The sequence below is a fragment of the Nicrophorus vespilloides genome, unplaced genomic scaffold (assembly GCF_001412225.1).
Source record: "Nicrophorus vespilloides isolate i.1.1-1 unplaced genomic scaffold, Nicve_v1.0, whole genome shotgun sequence".
In the NCBI taxonomy this organism is placed as follows: domain Eukaryota; kingdom Metazoa; phylum Arthropoda; class Insecta; order Coleoptera; family Silphidae; genus Nicrophorus; species Nicrophorus vespilloides.
The window spans coordinates 149,718-171,767 of record NW_017096091.1 but is presented as its reverse complement, the minus strand read 5'-3'; the positions used below and the strand labels follow the sequence as shown (position 1 = coordinate 171,767).

The window sequence follows — 22,050 nt, the reverse complement described above, 5'->3', positions numbered from 1 at the left end:
CGATGCCAAAACATATAAATAGAGCCCACGCGGCCGATAGGTCAAATCCGTCATTTAATTACACTTATCCATCCATCCTAACGTCCATTCAATCTCTTAACATAACAATATCCCAGGCATTCGGGGGAAAACCGCAGTTTCGATCATTCACTCATCCATTTCTCTCTCCCACACACAAATAAACATATACTCTCATCGCGTTTCAATTATTGTCATTTAATCTTACATTTCTTGAAATTTTCTATCCTCAATTAATTCCAATTCCATTTAATCCACCCACAAAAAACCAAGCAATAAAATTACTTCAAGAATCATCAACAAAAACTTTTCAAAGTTTCATAAACTGTAATTAAATCTAATTTTAATTCAGTTTTTATAATCAACAAATCATTTCGTTTCATTAAATAACAACTACCATAAGATTCATTTGGAAACATGTAAATTCAGTAGGATAAACACTCTTAAAGCAATGATTATCTTAATGTAAACATCTCACTGTTAACTCGCATCAAATGAGGCGTCGAGAAGAATCCTGATATTTGCATCTTCCAATTACCAGTTGCATAATTCTTCGTTCTTTCTTCTCGGTTAATGTTTATGGGCGCGATTAAAACGCGCCCCATTTCGAAATTTTAATAACGAGCGAATAATAATGATGATGATGATGATAATACGTGAGATACGTGATATGTCATGAGAATCTGCTTCATTTTATGGGGCCACGTGCATCTCTCGCCCGCCCCCACGAACACAACATCCCTGCTGAGTCGAAAAATTCGCAAATTGCACCAAACCAACTTCTCCCCCAAACAAGAATAGGAACCGAAATAATGGAACGGGGTGAAAATTTCTATTCAAAGAAAGGGTGATACAATATTAGCGAATGCGTAACGAGCGACAAACTTTACTCGTTGCATTCCTCTTGCCTAGTTTTCCCCGAGTCGTTAATTAAGCGAAATAATAGTCAAGTATTATTTTTAACAATTTAAATTGCGAAAATATATCAATTACTCAGCACAAAATTAATTACTTGTCAAGTATCATGTAGTAAAAATCATGTAAAAAAGACTACTGTCTACTTCATTTATTACTAACAACTATCGAATACTTTAGCTTATACAAATAATAGAGTATATGTATTGATACTTGTTACTTGGAAAGTATGGGTGATGTTTGGGCATTATGTCTGCCTGCCTTTCCGGAGTCGTTAATTAAGAGAAATAATATTTGGATTGTAATAGTCAAGTATTATTTTTAACAACTTAATTTGCGAAAATATATCAATTACTCAGCACAAAATTAACTATTTTACTTGTCAAGTATTGTGTTGTAAAAATCATGTAAAAAAGACAACTGTCTACTTTATTTTTTACTAACAACTATCGAATACTTTAGATTATACAAAAACTGGAGTATTTGTATTGATACTTGTTACTTGGCAAGTATGGGTGATGTTTGGGCATTATGTCTGCCTGCCTTTCCGGAGTCGTTAATTAAGAGAAATTATATAAAGATTGTAATAGTCAAGTATTATTTTTAACAACTTAATTTGCGAAAATATATCAATTACTCAGCACAAAATTAACTATTTTACTTGTCAAGTATCATGTAAAAAAAACTATTGTCTACTTATTTTTTACTAACAATTATCGAATACTTAGCTTATAAAAAAATGGAGTATTTGTATTGATATTTGTTACTTGGCAAGTATGGGTGATGTTTGGGCATTATGTCTGCCTGCCTTTCCGGAGTCGTTAATTAAGAGAAATAATATTTAGATTGTAATAGTCAAGTATTATTTTTAACAACTTAATTTGCGAAACTATATCAATTACTCAGCACACAATTAACTATTTTACTTGTCAAGTATCATGTAAAAAAAACTATTGTCTACTTCATTTATTACTAACAACTATCGAATACTTTAGCTTATACAAAAAATGGAGTATTTGTATTGATACTTGTTACTTGGCAAGTATGGTTTAATGAGTATATGGTTTAAATTCAATGTTGAGAATGATGTTTGGGGCTTATGCCTGTCTGCCTTTCCGGAGTCGTTAATTAAGAGAAATAATATTTGGATTGTTAAATGGTCAAGTATTATAGGGGCTTAGTTAGGTGGATTTCCTACTTTTTTGTTAAGTCATCATTTGGAGGAAAAACACGATGCGAGAGGTGCAACAGCCACTCGATGGACAACGATGAGTCTCGTTTCTATATATTTTTTTTATATATATTATTTTCTTGAAGAACTCTCCCTCTTGAACTTCAGAATAAAAAAAGAAAGAAGGAGATAATTTAGGGCCGTTAACAAGATAATTACGACCTGGTGTTTGCTTAGCACAATATCTTTTCAGAACATCTTTTTTCCTGTGCTTATTATATATACTTTTTTTTATGTTGTTCACCAACTGGTGTGGCCACACACCGAAGGAAATATTCGAATATAATAATGGGCGGATGAAAATTACGATGATGATGATGAAGACACGAATTAAATGAAGACGTTTCTGGGAAGTCGGTTGTAATTCATTTTTTTTGTTTTCTTTATACGAAATTATTATACAAATTTCTCAATAAGAAAACCTTTTATAACTATTGTTTTTAGTTAACACTTTTTTGTATACAATATTGTTATAAATTAGTGTTATATCACTCAGATGATGAATCTCCTTCAACCCAAGTTTAGTCACCTTTTAGTTTCTTATACAAAACTGACAATGATTCGAAATTTTGGTAAAATATTTGGGGGGTCGCAAATAATTAATGACAGATCAATCCTAGTTGTTTTTCTACTTATACCCATTCTTCGGGGGGAGTCGCAAAAACTGTTTATGTCCAAAAAGTTTAAGAATCACTGTTATAGTATACTTTCTAGTAGAAGCAAAAATAATTAGTTTTAAATGATGTTATATTCATTAAATAATAAGAATTAATCAGTGTTTATTGTAAAACAACAATAAATTGTTCTATTTTTTTAAATCTTTAATAATCGGGTCATTTTGACCTTATGCAGTACTTGTGTTTTATTTATTTGTCCATAGACGTTATATTGACCATTTAATTTGCTATTACAATTGACCATTTTACTTGTCAAGTATCATGTCAAGTATAATGTCAAGTACACTTCCTCAATGTTACTACGATATAAATAAAAACAATTATTGAATACTTTTTCATGTAGCTTATACAAAAAAAAAATGGAGTATTTGTATTAATACTTGTTACTTGGAAAGTATGGTTTAGTGAGTGTATGATTTCAATTTAATATTGAGGATGATGTTTGTGGATTATGGGATAATAAAAAAAAAAGTAAATGGGATAAATATTGTTTGCAGTGTGCTGTGATCGTAGTGTAGTGTAGGTGGATGGGTTTGTGTGTGAGCGTTGAAAGGTGTTGTTGGGGAAAAGGGACAAAAAAAAGGGCGGCCTAGAAGCTAGTTTCTCGATGCTCGTGAACACTTGTAGTGTGTGCATGTGTGTACGTGTATACGAGCGCTAGAAGGTGGTGAGAAAAGAGCACTTGTTAGCTATACAAGTAGCTATTAGTAACAGACACTTTGTTAGAAGCCTGGCTGTATTGGTTGGCAAATATTATATTACACATAGAGTGTGGAGAAGAGTACGTAACAATATGTAAACCGAGCGCCGAAATGAAGCGTATTAAAAGTTATTTATTTATGTATTCCTGTATATGAAATAAATAAATAAATATAAGTACAATGCAGAGAAGGAGAGAAAGAGAGGAGAGTTGAGCATCCGGGAAGAGGTTGAAAAAATCGTCGATTCACGATGACGACGTGCAGACTTTTTTATTCACCTGCCATCCTCAAATCGTAATGATTAACACCACCTCTCCTGTTTTATTATTGTCCAATGTTGTTCGGAATATAATGATACTTGTTACGGACTTGTTAAGGGCTGCCACTTTTCCAATCCATTGTTAGCACATAATAGTCCGAAAAGAGAGACTGACGTCTTTTTTTTCACTTCTTTTCTTTTTTCTTTTCGTTGCGTTTTCTGGCAAAGGAGTGAAACAAAAATAAAAAGAAGTAAAAGTAAAGACACGATCAAAAAAAGTATAAAGAAATTTCTGTCCGTCATCCGGGTTGATCCCGCACGAAACACGAGACAATACACCACCTTCTCTGAGTCGATGTTAATATTCTTAATGCTGTTTGCTCACATCACAATCGTCGAGTGACAAATTTCCGTATAAATTACGCCCCAAAAACGATCGAATTCATTCATCCTTCTATCATTTTCTTTTTGTCGATTAAACGACATGGAATAAATGACCTCAAATATTCAACAATTGGCATTTTAATATGATTACTATCATTTTCTTTTTGATGAACGCTCAAATAGCTTTGATTATCATTCATTACTTAATCAATAATCAAAGCAATTTAAGCATAGTTTATACAAATTAAATTATATATTTTATAGTAGGAAAAGTTATGTGAATGAATCAATGTAAAATTTACAATAAATAAATAAAAGCTGATTTAATAAACAGGATAATTACTAAAGTGAATTAATGTATGTACAAGTATGTAATTGAAAAGGAGATTTATTATGTTAACTAATTTTTATATTATTTCTGTCAATAAGTACAAAAAAATCTAATTCCATTTAAGTTTTCTTAATTATATTTTAGTAGGACAAAAGTGATGAAGCAATTATAAAATTTACCGGAAAAAACTGAATTAATATAATATTTACACTATAATAACTAAAGTTAATCAATTTAATCTACTTACTATCATGTATTGAACTCTAATATAAAAAAATATATTAAAGTTTACTTAATTTTATTTCAGATTTTCTATTTTTTTTTACTGAATCAATGTAAAATTTACAGAATTAAAACTGATTTAACAAAAATGTACATTATTATTTAGTTAAGTTAAACAACGCAAGTCCAGGATAATAATTGAATAGGTGATTTGCTATACAAATATATACTAAACTAATTTTTCATTTCTTTCAGTCAATAATTATATAGAAAAAATCGATTCTAATTAAGTTTTCTTAATTATACAATACAAAGTAATTTAATATGTAGACGATAGTAATTGAATAGGATATTTATTATGTTAACTAATTTTTATATTATTTCTGTCAATAATTACAAAAAAATCTAATTCTATTTAAGTTTTCTTAATTATATTTTAGTAGGACAAAAACGATGAAGCAATTATAAAATTTACAAAAAAATAACTGAATTAATATAATATTTACACTATAATAACTAAAGTTAATCAACTTAATCTACTTACTATCATGTATTGAACTCTAATATAAAAAAAAAATATTAAAGTTTACTTAATTTTATTTCAGATTTTCTATTTTTTTTACTGAATCAATGTAAAATTTACAGAATTAAAACTGATTTAACGAAAATGTACATTATTATTTAGTTAAGTTAAACAACGCAAGTCCAGGATAATAATTGAATAGGGGATTTGATATACAAATATATACTAAACTAATTTTTCATTTCTTTCAGTCAATAATTATATAAAAAAAATCGATTCTAATTAAGTTTTCTTAATTAAACAATACAAAGTAATTTAATATGTAGACGATAGTAATTGAATAGGATATTTATTATGTTAACTAATTTTTATATTATTTCTGTCAATAATTACAAAAAAATCTAATTCTATTTAAGTTTTCTTAATTATATTTTAGTAGGACAAAAGTGATGAAGCAATTATAAAATTTACAGGGAAAAAAATGAATTAATATAATATTTACACTATAATAACTAAAGTTAATCAACTTAATCTACTTACTCTTGTATTGAACTCTAATATAAAAAAATTATTAAAGTTTACTTAATTTTATTTCAGATTTTCTATTTTTTTTACTGAATCAATGTAAAATTTACAGAATTAAAACTGATTTAACGAAAATGTACATTATAATTAAGTTAGTTAAGTTAAACAACGCAAGTCCAGGATAATAATTAAATAGGGGATTTGCAATACAAATATATACTAAACTAATTTTTCATTTCTTTCAGTCAATAATTATATAAAAAAAAATAGATTCTAATTAAGTTTTCTTAATTATTCAATACAAAGTAATTTAATATGTAGACGATAGTAATTGAATAGGATATTTATTATGTTAACTAATTTTTATATTATTTCTGTCAATAATTACAAAAAATCTAATTCTATTTAAGTTTTCTTAATTATATTTTAGTAGGACAAAAACGATGAAGCAATTATAAAATTTACAGTATTAATAAAATATTTACACTATAATAACTAAAGTTAATCAACTTAATCTACTTACTCATGTATTGAACTCTAATATAAAAAAATATATTAAAGTTTACTTAATTTTATTTCAGATTTTCTATTTTTTTTACTGAATCAATGTAAAATTTACAGAATTAAAACTGATTTAACAAAAATGTACATTTTAATTAAATTAGTTAAGTTAAACAACGTAAGTCCAGGATAATAATTGAATAGGGGATTTGATATACAAATATATACTAAACTCATTTTTCATTTCTTTCAGTTTCAATTAAGTTTTCTTAATTATACAATACAAAGTAATTTAATATGTAAACGATAGTAATTGAATAAGAGATTTGTTTATAGAAATAACTGAATAAATACAAAGAAAACATAGAACATAAACAATTAGATAATCGATAGTTTTAATCAGTTTTGAACTTCTTCATCTTGTCAATTAAACTATTATAATAAAAACAGTTGTAATGAAAAGGCTTTGAAAAGTGTAACAACTTTGATAACTCATTCATTATTTCCCACTAAACTCCCGTTCACTGAAAGAGGCATAAAAAAAAAGCTGCGAAAACGAATAATCTTGTGATCCAATTACTCGGCGTCTCCAGGGCACACTACAGATGTAATAGCCTGTTTCATTTATTCATTTATTTATTTTTCATGGGAGCAACTGAGAGAGGGTTTAATAATGTTGAGCTTTGGTAGGTTTTGATGCGTTTGATTTAGTATGCAGCATGCGATAAGTACGGAACCTCCAGGGAGATCAAATGGTGTGAAAGTGAAAGTTTTGCGTGTGCACGTACACACTCTATATATATACTTATATATATATAAGTTTAACGCAAACATTAGCATTCATTTGGAGGCACCCCTCGTCACGCATCAAAGTGCGAAACATCCCCGCGGGGAATTAACAAATGGGACGACGTTTCGCACAATACTAAATATTTAATCAATCCTAATTACAATGAATAATAATTATTTAAATCCTGTTTTTTTCTTCTGTTGTAAATTTCGTTTCAATTTGTAAACTGCAACGTTGTAATTATTTGCGTGGTGATTATGAGGGGTCGCGTTGGGGTTTTGTGCTCGGGATTAACCGAACGATGAATTGGTGCATTTATGAAATCTGTTTATAGGTAAACTTTATTCATTAAGTAACAAACTGGTAACACTGGTAAATTAATTTCAGCGTAATGCTCTAATGACTAGCTATATGTCCCCTAAGGGTCCAAACCCCAAAAACACATTCTAAACACATCCCTCGCTCGGCTCCCCCAAAATCCTCCCCCAACCATCTACTACTACTATTACTACCCCTTCGCACACACACACATAAGTTAACTACTCTTAAAACTGTTACTACTCGTGTTAACAAACCCCAGGCGATAATGTACTTTGTGTTTTGCTGTAATGTGTGTGTGTGTGTATTTTATTTGGATCGAGCATATAAATCATCGCATCATCATTGCACTACATTTTCATAATCGAATTTCGTTGCGTACACTCAGACACTCTCTTTTTTTTGTGTAGTTGCTCTATTTAATTATGTAATTAAATTACTCCCACTTGACAAAATCAACATCGTTTCATTCAATTACAAAGATGTTACATGCAAAGTAGTCAAATTTGAATAAAATTTTAAATCATTCATTAAACCAAATTAGTAATCAGACAATAACTAAGACATATATTTCATTAATTAATTTGAATTTGGAAAATGATAATTTTAAACTGTTATTTTTAGTAATTACAAGCATACATTTTTTGAATATTGTTGTTGTTCATTCATGTTGTTCACTTCATGAAAAAATTATCAATTGAAACCAGAACTCTCAAGAAACTAACTGTAAATAAATCAATTCAAAGGTAAACCTGATTTAACGAAAATGTACATTATAATTAAGTTAAGTTAAACAAGGTAAGTTCAGGATAATAATTGAATAGGGGATTTGATATACAAATATATACTAAACTAATTTTTCATTTTTTTCAGTCAATAATTATATATAAAAAAAACGATTCTAATTGAGTTTTCTTAATTATTCAATAGAAAGTAATTTAATATGTAGACGATAGTAATTTAATAGGAGATTTGTTTACAGAAATAACTGAATAGATACAATGAAAACATACATGTTTACATACAAACATACAATAACTAAGACAAATATTTCATTAATTGATTTAAATTTGGAAAATTTTAAAGTGTTATTTTTAGTTATTTAGTTTAGTTATTGTTCTTTTTGAATATTGTTGTTGCTCATTCATGTTGTTCACTTCATGAAAAAATTATCAATTGAAACCAGAACTTTCAAGAAACTAATTGTAAATAAATCAATTCAAAGGTAAACCTTTTTTGTCAGATATTTGATACAATTTTTTTCAGAAATATTAAATTGTTTTCTCATTTTCTTAATGAAAAATTAATAATTACTACTTATCAATAAAGTAACAAAAAATTAATTAATTCAAATGAAAACAATAACCGTTTCTTTTCATATAAGAGAAGACTTTTTTTTCTTATTTTCAATAACCACCATCAATGAACGAATTTCATAATTAGAATTTCAGGAATAACAAAATTGTTGTTGATTTATTTAATTATGAACGAATTACATTAAAAAATACTACTTTAAACTGTTTTTTTAGTAAATTCTACCAATAAATTGACAATAAATAAAGTAATGTAAAAGAAAACCTTTGTGTTCTTCTTCAAAATTTTTGTATATTTGTTTATAAAGTTTGAAAAATTAAAAAAACTTATTTGTAATAACTACAATCAATCCATATTTTTTGTTGTTATACTAAAGTATTACATCAGTGTATTGAATTCAAAGTTTAAAAAAATATACGAATTTACAAAATAATTACAAATAATTATTACATTTTTTTCAATTTTCCTAAAAATGATTCAAAATTTCATAAAATTCACAAAATTTTTAAATTATTTTTGATCTGGTACTTTTTCATACATCTTCAATAATGAATTAGAATAGAAATGATTAAAAATATGATTCATGGTATTATTATTATGAGAAAGTATACGAATTTACGAAATAATTTCAAATAATTAATCCTTATTTCAATTTTCCTAAAAATGATTCAAAATTTCATAAAATGCACACATTTTTTAAATTATTTTTAATATGATTTGATGTGGTACTTTTTCATGCATCTTCAATAATGAATTAGAATATAAATGATTAAAAATATGATTCATGGTATTATTATTATGAGAAAGTATACGAATTTACGAAATAATTTCAAATAATTATTACTTTTTTTCAATTTTCCTAAAAATGATTCAAAATTTCATAAAATGCACACATTTTTTAAATTATTTTTCATGTCTTACTTTTTCATACATCTTCAATAATGAATTAGAATAGAAATGATTAAAAATATGATTCATGGTATTATTATTATGAGAAAGAATACCAATTTACGAAAAAATTTCAAATAATTAATCCTTATTTCAATTTTCCTAAAAATGATTCAAAATTTCATAAAAATACACACATTTTTTAAATTATTTTTGTTGTGGTTTGATGTGGTACTTTTTCATACACCTTTAATAATGAATTAGAATAGAAATGATTAAAAATATGATTCATATTATGAGAAAGTAATCGTAATAAATAAAGTTCTTACAAAACCAATTAAAGTTGTTGACTAACACATTCGTTATTTGTAACATAAGACCGCGTGCAGTGAGTGAGTGAATGAATGAATGAAATAATAACACAAAGAGGGTTTAATCCCTTTTGACCGCCTAATCCTTGCAAATAATTATGAAAGATTAGTTAAGGAAACACTGTGGTATTCGTGAATTCGATTTCAATTTGGAAAAGGACGAAAATCTGGGGGCGGCCGTTCGAGCACGAGCCGAGGAGATTTACCAGTTGTGAGAGAGAGCATTGTACTAGTCCCTACTTCAGCACGTCTCCTCTGTATCTAATTTTGGTTGACAGATTAGTACTCCGGTCAATTGACGGGTTTGATCGGCTTTAACGTGAACAGGATTATGCGACTTGTGTTCTTCTAGCGCTGCCGCAAGGGCCTTCATCGAAACACCACCGCCAACGCCACCCTCAACCCTTTCGCAATAGGGAATATTTTCGGGAAGCTTCGGACCAGAGACCCGCATTCCTCGCATCCAGAGCCGCCAGTTGACCAAGCGAATGGTCGTTCAGTGAGCACCCTTCGCAGCCCTTCGACTGCTTCAAATGGTCAACTGGACCGGGACTAGTTAATCTAAGGGTTCGGGGTGAAGTATTACGGTATTAGTCAATTATTTCGCGTGTTTGTGACCGGCCCTTTATTTATTTGCCGGGCAGGAATTCCACCTCTCTCTCCCCCATCACCAGTGAATGCGTATAATTGGAAAAAGCACAAATGGATTATTGCGAATGAAGAAGAGAGCACCCTCGAATATTTATGATTACGCAACGCCACTCTTTCTTTTGCAACAGCAACAACAACAACATTGAAACATTCGATGATGTTAAAGGTGAACATTTGCCCGCAACCGGGGAACTCATGCTGCGATTCAATAAACTGACAAATTGCGACTGGCAGATCAATCTAAAATACTTTATTCGTATGTTGTTCGTGCATACAAACACAAACACATTCAAATACACGTAGAGCGAAAGGGAGGATGGAGAATTGTATTGGAACTATTGAGTGAGAGAGAGTAAAAAATAAACGTGTGTGTGGATGTGTTATTTATGTTCGTGCGCTCGCAGGATTGCGGGCGTCGTCCTTATTAACAGGACACGCGGTGGCAAACTGACGACACGTTGCAACTTCTGTCTGTGACAGACCTATTGTGAAATAAATCTATCCCGAGCATAAAAAGGACACATTCGTGCATTCGCTCCTACGCCTATACAAGAAGACACGCCCTTCAATCAGAGCGCATTTTTCTTCTACAATCGAGTTTATTATAATAACGCACACACATAATTGCAAGAAAAAGTTACAAAGCTATAACACATATACTTTCGTAATACTTGAATTTTATACTTTTATCCAAATAGTCAATGATTTTCTACAACATTTCTTTCTGAAGAGGAATCTATAACCATAACCAATTACATCAGAATATTTCAATCTAACGTCAATTTGAAATATATGTGATGTGATAAAGAAATTGCTTAACTTCTGTGAAAGCTAACAAAAGTGTTGTTGTAAAAATCGTTTTGTTCTTTGTCTTATAATATTAATGAAACGAATTGGAAATTATTCAATTAATTCAAACATTTTGTATTTATAAACTTTCCTTATGGTTAAAATTAGAAGTGTGTATATTCAAGTTTTACATTCGTGTTACATGAGAATACCCATTCAAGTTTGTTTAACTTTTGTAAGTTGTCAAATACAAAATTGTCGATTTATAGATTTTAATTGTAAAAACGCTAAAATTCTTATTTTTATCAGTTTTCTTCTAATATTAAAGTTTTTTATAAAATCTTTATAATTAATTTCATAAATTTTAAATGTTGAACAAAAAATATGTTTATATATTCATTCGAGTTATTTATTACTATAAACAGTAGAACAAATTTGTGCCTAAACTCTTACGTCTACGGATATACAAGAAGATTACATTTCGGATTTTTTATTTTATACATAAAATAGTTATATTATTTACTCTAGTTTATATTTTCATTCAAATTTGATTTTAAACAATTCAAATACATTTCTTGTTTCTTTATCATGTCTATAAAATTTGGATACTTTCCTGTATACAGATTCAATAGCAATTAATTAATTTCTGTGAAATTATGGTGATAATGTTTCAATTTCTACTTTATTTTTTAATTTAAACAATAAGTCAATAATAAACGGTAAATTGAAGTAAGAAATTGAATCTATTAAATCTATTATAATTTTGATCGTTTAATTATGAATGCATATTTTTCAAAAATTGAGTTAATTGCAATCGCGCTATAAATTATATTAAATTTCACAGATTCTCTATAAACTTGACGAGTTACTTGTTAACGTATCACAAGTAACCAAATCTTTTTTTCTCATCAACAAATCTAGACTGCTAACAGCACTCTTTGTTTAACTTTTGTTATGTAATCTGTCTTATATATTGCAACCGGTGTTTGGTAAATAGTTTATTAAATATAATTAAAAAAAATGCGTGTATAAAAGAAGGGGGAAAATTGTGTAAGTAAATAACATGTATTATACGTGGAGGCTTGTGTGTACAGGACCCAATACGGCGATCCGTTTTCCGTATAATTTACAATTAACAATTATGGAAGCCAGAGTTCATTAAAAGTAAGCAGCGCTACTCGAGTTACGTCATTAGACGGGAGTGAGGAGAGATAGATAGAATGAGTTAGCGCGCGAGAGAGAGAGAGACAAAGATATAATATATAATATGGGAAAGAGAGATGAAGCAAATACGATAGAATGAGTGAGTGAGTGAGAACGCGCGCATACTGGAGCCCCAAACAACTGAATGTCAGAACAAAACTTCCCTCTGTATTAGCAGGCCATGATAATTACTTCGTTAGTAGAATTCTTGCCAACTACGCGAGACCTATCTTTCCGAGTTTAATTAAATTAAGACGAGGTAAAATGCAAATTGTTGACGGGCTTTCTGATATAAAATCATTACGCAACTCTCGCACCGAAACCCTTCGTCCTCGAACGCCGCACTCGGGGGATGCGGGGGGAGGTAGATGGTGGCAAAAGCCAACGCGGATACCGTTCTTTGCGTCTGCTCTGATCAAAGATACCCAAAACTTCAAACACTTCATCCATCAAAACTCATTTATAAATATAATTTAAAAGCAAAACAAGAAACTTTTAATCATTGGAAAAGTTTAGATGTTTCGAACAGTCCGGATTCATTATAGTCCACAAAATTCGTGCAGTTTATTACATATTAGCAGAACCAATTATCCGCACTATGCGAGGTATTGTTGCATTAATACTGTGTATGTTTTAATTTTATTGCTTAATAATTTTTATTATTTACTTGCTAAGTTCATTGTATTATGTATGTAACTTTTTAGTAGACGATTTAGTAGACAAATGTCCCTTATTTTCAATATTTGGTGTATTACAAACGTATTTAAGTAAATTCATTAATATTGAATAGATCTTTCATTAATTTAAAATGTATGTGATTTGACAAGTAATTCACCCATTATGAGTTACTTAACTTTTGTAACAGCACTGTTAATTTTGAGGTGCTGTTGCTTGATATTTATACTATATTATATTGCAAGTCAATTCACAAATTGAACAGTTTAGTAATTAAAAGTATATTTTTTATTGATTGTGTTAATTAAATCACCTAATTGCTTAACTTTTCGAAGCTGTCAATTTTTTAAAGTAGGTGGTGTCCACAGTTTTAATTACGTCTGATGATATATTATTTTCATTTGTTTTCTTTTAGTGTAAATATTTGGTGTATTACAAACGTATTTAAGTAAATTCATTAATATTGAAAACTTGAAATATGCACAGTTGGGTCTTTCATTAATTTAAAATGTATGTGATGTGACAAGCAAATCACCCATTATGAGTTACTTAACTTTTGTAACAGCACTGTTAATTTTGAGGTGCTGTTGCTTGATATTTATACTATATTATTTATATTGCAAATAAATTCACAAATTGAACAGTTTAGTAATTAAAAGTATATTTTTTATTGATTGCGTTAATTAAATCACCTAATTGCTTAACTTTTGTAAGCTGTCAATTTTTTAAAGTAGGTGGTGTCCGCAGTTTTAATTACGTCTGATTATATATTATTTCCATTTGTTTTCTTTTAGTGTAAATACAGTTTATGTAATTAATTTGATGATGTCGGATGAAACACAACGAATTGTAAATAAATCAATGAATTGAACAGTTTTGTAATTAGCTAGTTTGGATTATAAATTGTATGTAATGAATTACATGAAGTGCGTTTGTTGTTTCGGCTTTTCCCCCTCCAACCCCAATTGTGGGGGTTCGCATGGTGTTTACTGTCATTGGGGGGCGGTGGCGACGACTGCCGTTTGGGGATGGTGGGGTTCGACGATGACGACTGGTGGGGGTCCGTTTCATTGGGGGGTCGGTGAATGGTCGAGAGAGCGATTGACAATGCGTCACCATACATACATTATATAACGCTATATGAAAACAAGCGAGGCAGATTCATTCAACTGTTCAAACAGAGGGCGGCCATTACGGGGCGTCGCGTGCACACGGCCAATCAGATGACGGCCGCCGCCGGCGACACCAACCGGCGCCCACCGCAACCTGCCAAACATAAAACGCACACCCATTTATACCCATAATCTTACAACCATGACCCATGATAACTATGGGCTATGACCAAAACTCTCGTTCACTGCACTCGATGGCTAAATGTTTTGTGCTCCGCAAAGAAGGGACGGCCAGAGGATGATAATCAGTGGTGCGCGCTTCGTCTTCCCTTGCAAAACCCTACTCACTCTCATTCTCTTGTTTCTCCCACTCTTTATGATTTATAATTGTTGGCCCTTTTCTCTAATTCCACTCCCTCATCCACCATAGCCCACAGTCATCTTCTAACTTAGTTACTTATTTATCAACTTAATAAATAAGTGCACAACCGCAAGACAAAATCATCAACAAGATAACAATCTAGCATGTAAACATAATCAAGTGCATGAAGTGAATTACAAATTACAAATCTTAATTAATTTTATTTAACTACATGCATCTTTACTCAACAGCTTAGATAATTACATGAGTTTAATTGAATTATGATTTCTTCATATAAATTTTGTTGCTATTATTCTATAATTACAAAACTTAACTTGAAAATATACTTTTTCAACAAAATATTAATAAAAAAATATTACAGTTCGAATTTGTGTTGTATTTATAGTTGATTCTCTATAGAAAAAGAATACTTTAATTATTAATCGAAATAATAAATTGCTTTACTTAAGTTTAATTTTAGTCGTGAGAGTAAATATCGATAATATTGCAAAATTCTCTTTAAATCTATTTGGATTTCAAGAACTTGATTGTCGCAAGTTCATAAAATACTGTATAAATGTCGTAAGTCGAACTGGTCGTAAATTGAGAATAATTATGATAGTTTAGATAATAAGTTAGAATATTTGATACTGCTTGGATTTCAAATAAAACATCATTATTTAAGTGTACTTGCTGTATTTAGTTTTCAAGAAGTTAATTGTCACAAGTCGAAAATATAAATGTCGTAAATCGAGAAGAATTAAGATAATAAGTTAGAATATTTGATACTACTTGGATTTCAAATAAAACATCATTCTTTAAGTGTACTTGCTTAAGTGCATTCTTTAAGTGAACTTAATTGTCGCAAGTCGATAATATAAATGTCGTAAATTGAGAATAATTAAGATAGTTTAGATAATAAGTTAGAATATTTGGTACTACTTGGATTTCAAATAAAACATCATTCTTTAAGTGTACTTAAGCTGTATTTAGTTTTCAAGAACTTAATTGTCGCAAGTCGATAATATAAATGTCGTAAATCGAGAAGAATTAAGATAGTTTAGATAAGTGCAAGACTTCATTAGATTCTACTTGGATTTCCAAGAATACGTCATTCTTTCAGTGTAATTTCTGTAAATCATCTTTAAGAACTTAATTGTCGCATAATAAAGTTAATATATAATAAAGTTAGTTAATGTAATACTCTATGCGATTCTATTTTGATTGCCAAGAAGACGTCATTCTTTGAGTGATCTTACTGTATTTAGTTCCTAAGAACATAACTATCGTAAGTCGATAAAATTCCGTGAGTAAAACAATGTTTAATTTGATAACTTTGCTTAATTAAGAATTATTGAAAAGTAATAAATTAAAAAATTATTAGATTTGGATCGTATAGATTAAGTGTATGTAATTTGAGTTTAATAACAGAGATGTACTCACTTGTATCCTATCTTCTGGCAGATCGGTTTTCAGACTTAACATTTCTCTTGCATAGACGTCGGGGTAATGGGCATCCTTGAAGGCCTTCTCCAGTTCCTCCAGCTGGTAGCTCGTGAAAATCGTCCTACCACACAACCCACCAAGGGTAGTTTAATATGTTACACACAAGCACCCCCCAACAACAACAACAACAACAACAAAAACCCCATGAAATCACCAACAAATTGAATCAAACAAAAACCAATGAATCTTGTAATCGGAATTGATAGTTACCTATGACGCCGCTTCTTCTTTTTCTTTTTATTGAATCCGCTGAGTCCATCGCTCACCGAAAAGTCTTTGGTATTGTCCAGTTGTCCTGCAAACAACAACAAAAAAAAAAGAAAATGAATTAGAAAGAGGGATTTTGGCAATGATTAAATTAATTTTATTTTCTCTTCTGTCGAATAGCGGGGGTGAGGGTTTCGGGCCCAATTCATTGAAAGTGTGGATTCGCGCGAAGGGGGACTCTCTTAATCGGCCGTCAAGTCGACCCAAGGGACGGGTGGCGGGGTTTATAAGTTGCCCCGAAAAAAAAATACCCCCACGATTATCGGGATTAAATTCGTACATATGTCCGATCGCCGCATAATTGAAAAAGAAAGAGAGAAAAAGGAAGGAAATAAGGAAAGGAAAACAATAGTTTTTTTTTCCCTTATTGGAAACACGATACTCTCAAGAAATAATCGAGCGATTTCGTTTTGCGAAAAATCCAATATAATAGTATAACAACAGCAACAACAACAAGAATGGAAAGAAAGCGAGAGGCGAAATTTAAACTCCAATCGCGGCTCCCTTTTCTTAAATGAAGTCTTTAAGGGGAATAAATGGGATCTTTTTTCCCTTATTTTTCGCTTTTTCTTTTCGGGGGTAGCTTCTTCGCTAACTGTAGGAGGGTTGTTTACATCCGCAAGGGGGATTCCTCTCTTTCTTTCTTTCTTTCACTCACTATATATTCTTCAGCAAATTCAGATATTACACCCTACCCCGAACGTCGCTGAAAAGAAAAATGTCTTCATTATTTTCGCCTTGGTTTTACCGTTTTTTTGGGTTGAAAGGGGACCTACATCCCTCCCTCCATCCACCATTCGAAAGCGGCTTTTGCACGCTTCGCGGCCAAAATTTAATCCAACTTTTCTTTCACACAAAGAATAATTTAATTACGTTGCCAAACGCACTTCGAAAATATACACGCACACAAATAAGAAAGAACAAAAGAGATTTTCTCCCAATAACTTATTCGAAACAACAAGAAACTGAATCTCGTGTTGTTTTTATTTTTAAGTAAGTAATTCATCTAACAACGTTATTAGTAGAGTTTTCCAAGAATCCAAGAGAAATGTCTATTTTTCAAAGTCTGGTATTAAATTGTATAAATATCAGTTACATTTCAACGTATTAATCAAAGTAGATTTCATTTTCTTATTAAATAATATAAGTTTTCTTGTTTTAATTAAGAACATTTACAGATTTAAGAGGATTTATCACAATACCATATTAAATTAAGTACAGTGAAACCTCGCTTAACGATGAGAAGAGAAGTCCCGGATTGTGCTCTTGCTACATCATTTTCAAAACTAATGTACACATTTTTTGTGTATTTTTGAATATATTCAACCATATACTGAAAGATCTAATATAAAAAATCCTCAAAACTGAACATTTGAATAGATTAATAGAAGAAAACTTGATTAAATTTTGAAATAACATCAATTTCTTTTGTTAAACAATTGATTTGGTATAAAGTTCTTTGCATTAAACTTAACTTATTGCAATTTTCTCAATAGGACTAAAATATAATTTATAAATTTACTATAAGAAAATCGAATAAATTAATAAGATCAGAATATTTTCAAAGTAGTAATTACTTAATACAATTAATTAAATTACTGAATTTCAAAATATTAACAATACTAAACATTAGTGACTTCTAGCTCACATATACGCCACCTCTTAACAATTACCATACTCTGTATTGCATATTTACACAAATAAAAGTCTTTTAAATCGAAAAACAGTAGTGAATAGCGAAATATTAGCATTTCAAGAGATTAAGTTTATAGGATTTTCAATTTGAATTGTAACTGAAACTTAAATAAACTGAAAAATCTACTTAAAAAAACCAAATGTTTGTCTTAAACTAAGAAATAGAAGTTTCATATAACATTTTAAAAACCTTTTGTGTATAATTGTGTATTTAAAAATTAACAAAGATATCATAAAATTAATGATTTCTTCATACATATTGATAATAATAACTTCATTCAAGCAACAATATTCATTTTATTCCAAATTGATTAATGTCTAAACTCTATGAAATCCATTTAAAAAAAAACTAAGATAAATAAATCTAACTTCTAAAGGTTAAAATCACATTTTATGTTTGCTTTTAGTAAAAGGTTTTCTTCTAACAATTAAATATTTACAATTTTTTAAATAAATTGATAAAAACATGTAATTAACTGTTCTAATTACATTAGTTATAAATTACTCTTAATTAAACATGTTTTACTTTCGTTTTTTTGTGTTATGTAAACTTTTATTTCTAATAATATTGGTATTTTGCATCTAGTTTGAATTAAACTTATTATTTTCATTCGATTTACATAAAATTGCTATGATAAAAATAATTACATTTTCTAAATAATTAAATATTCAAGTCTAGTCTAACAAAGTTAATACAGACTTAACAATTGTAATTAATTATAATGTTAATTAGTTATAATCCACGTAGATATTACAATAGATGTTTTGCATCTAGTTTTTATCAAAAAAATTGTGTTTTTCATTCAACAATAATTACATTTTCTTAATAATTTCATATTGAAGTCTAATGAAATAAATTTAAATATTTTTTTGCAACTGATTTTGATGAAACTTATTATTTTCATTCGATTTACATAAAATTGATATGACTAAAATAATTACATTTTCTAAATAATTAAATATTCAAGTCTACTCTAACAAAGTTAATACAGACTTAACAGTTGTAATTAATTATAATGTTAATTAGTTATAATCCAAGTAGATATTACAATTGATGTTTTGCATCTAGTTTTTATCAAAAATTTGTGTTTTTCATTCAACAATAATTACATTTTCTTAATAATTTGATATTGAAGTCTAATGAAATAAATTTAAATAATTTTTTGCATTTGATTTTGATGAAACTTATTATTTTCATTCGATTTACATAAAATTGCTATGATTAAAATAATTACATTTTCTAAATAATTAAATATTCAAGTCTACTCTAACAAAGTTAATACAGACTTATCAATTGTAATTAATTGTAATGTTAATTAGTTATAATCCATGAAGATATTACAATAGATGTTTTGCATCTAGTTTTTATCAAAAATTTGTGTTTTTCATTCAACAATAATTACATTTTCTTAATAATTTGATATTGAAGTCTAATGAAATAAATTCAAATATTTTTTTGCATCTGATTTTGATGAAACTTATTATTTTCATTCGATTTACATAAAATTGCTATGATTAAAATAATTACATTTTCTAAATAATTACTTATTCAAGTCTACTCTAACAAAGTTAATATAAACTTAACAATTGTAATTAATTGTAATGTTAATTAGTCATAATCCATGTAGATATTACAATAGATGTTTTGCATCTAGTTTTTATCAAAAATTTGTGTTTTTCATTCAAAAATAATTACATTTTCTTAATAATTTCATATTGTAGTGTAATGAAATAAATTCAAATAATTTTTTGCATCTGATTTTGATGAAATTTATTATTTTCATTCAATTTACATTATAAAATTGCTATGATTAAAATAATTACATTTTCTAAATAATTAAGTATTCAAGTCTACTCTAACAAAGTTAATACAAACTTAACAATTGTAATTAATTATAATGTTAATTAGTTATAATCCATGTAGATATTACAATACATGTTTTACATTTAGTTTTTATCAAAAAAAATGTGTTTTTCATTCAACAATAATCACATTTTCTTAATAATTAAAGTCTACTGAAATAAAGTTAATACAATTGTAATGTTAATTAGTTACAATTCATGAATATATTAAAGATGTTTTTATTTGTGTTATGTAAACGTTATTTTTCTTCTAGTTTTAATCAAATTTGTGTTTTTCATTTGATTAACATAAAATTACAATTACATTTTCTTAATAATTTGATATTAAAGTGTACTGAAGTAAATTTGATATAGACTTTTATTGTTCTTATATGTATATTTTCAATCATGTGGTTTTGATTAAATTTGTTATGGTAAAATATATAGCAAGCTGTGGAAGAAGTAAATCAATGTTGAGGAGGGATGCACGCACCACGTATTTTGCAAATGATTAAGTAATGTTTATGCAATACGAGGCGAAATATATGATCGCATTCGTATGTGTTAGCGTCTACCACATATGTATATATGTATACTATATGCATGTGTTTTTGGTGTGGGGGAGTGGAAAGTCCCTGTTTCGAGCGCGCACTGTGTAATGCCCGTAATGCGGCCATAACATCCAATCAGTGTGGATTTATGAGAACAGAGCCTTGTAAATTTAGCCACGGGTGGTCCGCAAATCCAATTGTGTCAACATATAGTAGATTAAGTCGATTGATATTTGGGACCATTCCAGAGATTTAGTATATCGCACACGCAGTCAGTCAGTCAGACCCGAAACCCCCCTTACCCCATCATCATATAATATGATAATGTATGTGGTTTGTTAGACCCATCCATAATCGATATGTTTGTTGGAATCCAATCCAACCAACCAACAAAAAAACAATAGAGAAAGATAAAACGAATATACGACGTCAATTTGAGACGTTTCTGAAAGGGCGTTGCTACTGATTCCTTCATTTTCTCTACAGAATGTCCTTTGTTTTGCAATTTTATTCAATCGTTAAGATTGAAGTAGGCCATAATTTTACTGAAAATACATTAATAAATCTACATATTAGTTTAAGCAGAAATAACTTATATTATTACCTAATCAAATTATTTTTGAAGAATTAGTTATTTTCTTCTTAATATTACTAATTAAATATATATCATTAGATCTAAAAGTTTGTTGATTGGATTTTATATAAGATTATACAATTACTTCAATTTAAATTAATTGTGATAATCAGTTTGAAAATATCTTCCAACAAATACTTATATATTACTTCATTACATTAACTAAGATTTATCATATAAATATTAACGTTAAATGCAGAAAATTAATATAAAATAAGAGTTTGTATCATGATTTTGTTGAAATTTATTGTGATAATTTAAACTCTTACTTATTGCAATCATATTATTAATTAAACTTCTTTAATTTCAATTTCTTTTGAAATTTATAAATATTACATAAATACAATTGTATTTTTTGAGTTTGTGACAAATATTTGTATAGAATCGGCTGTAATTTAGATATTTTCAAAACTTCACAAGACCTTTTACATTTATTACATGAAAAACATTCAAAAATGATTCTTCAGATTTTCTATTCAATTCAAGAAAGTCTATGAAACTAAAATATTAAATAGAATTTTCAAATGAATAAAGAACTTTAAGTAACTTGGATAATTTGAACAAGAAAATAAAATAGAAAAATTCAATTTCCATTAGTTTCTTCAGATTTTTATATTATAATAATGGTAATTGTAAGTATAATAAAGTCAATCAATGAATTTCTACTAGATTTTGTAAAAAACGTGTTTCAAACATTATTTTTTTAGAAAATAAACTAATTTTTAATCTTAGTAAAACTTTGATAATAAAAATTATAATTGTATAAAATGAAAATTACGATCTTCAGAAAAGTTTC

The 22,050-nt window shown here is 28.6% G+C and overlaps 1 protein-coding gene across 4 annotated transcripts in view; it reads right to left on the bottom strand.

Annotated features, from left to right (window-relative positions):
* Positions 1-22,050, bottom strand: part of LOC108569482 (visual system homeobox 2) — a 92,258-nt gene that overhangs the window by 23,730 nt on the left and 46,478 nt on the right. For 2 of the 4 annotated variants that reach the window (XM_017931050.1, XM_017931052.1), the window contains 2 exons: positions 16,476-16,560; positions 16,203-16,326 (listed from right to left, as the gene is read on the bottom strand). In XM_017931050.1, the coding sequence (XP_017786539.1) occupies positions 16,203-16,326; positions 16,476-16,560 (209 nt within the window). Of the gene's footprint in view, positions 1-16,202; positions 16,330-16,475; positions 16,561-22,050 lie in introns of all 4 variants that reach the window. The other 2 variants (XM_017931049.1, XM_017931051.1) reach the window with 1 other exon arrangement.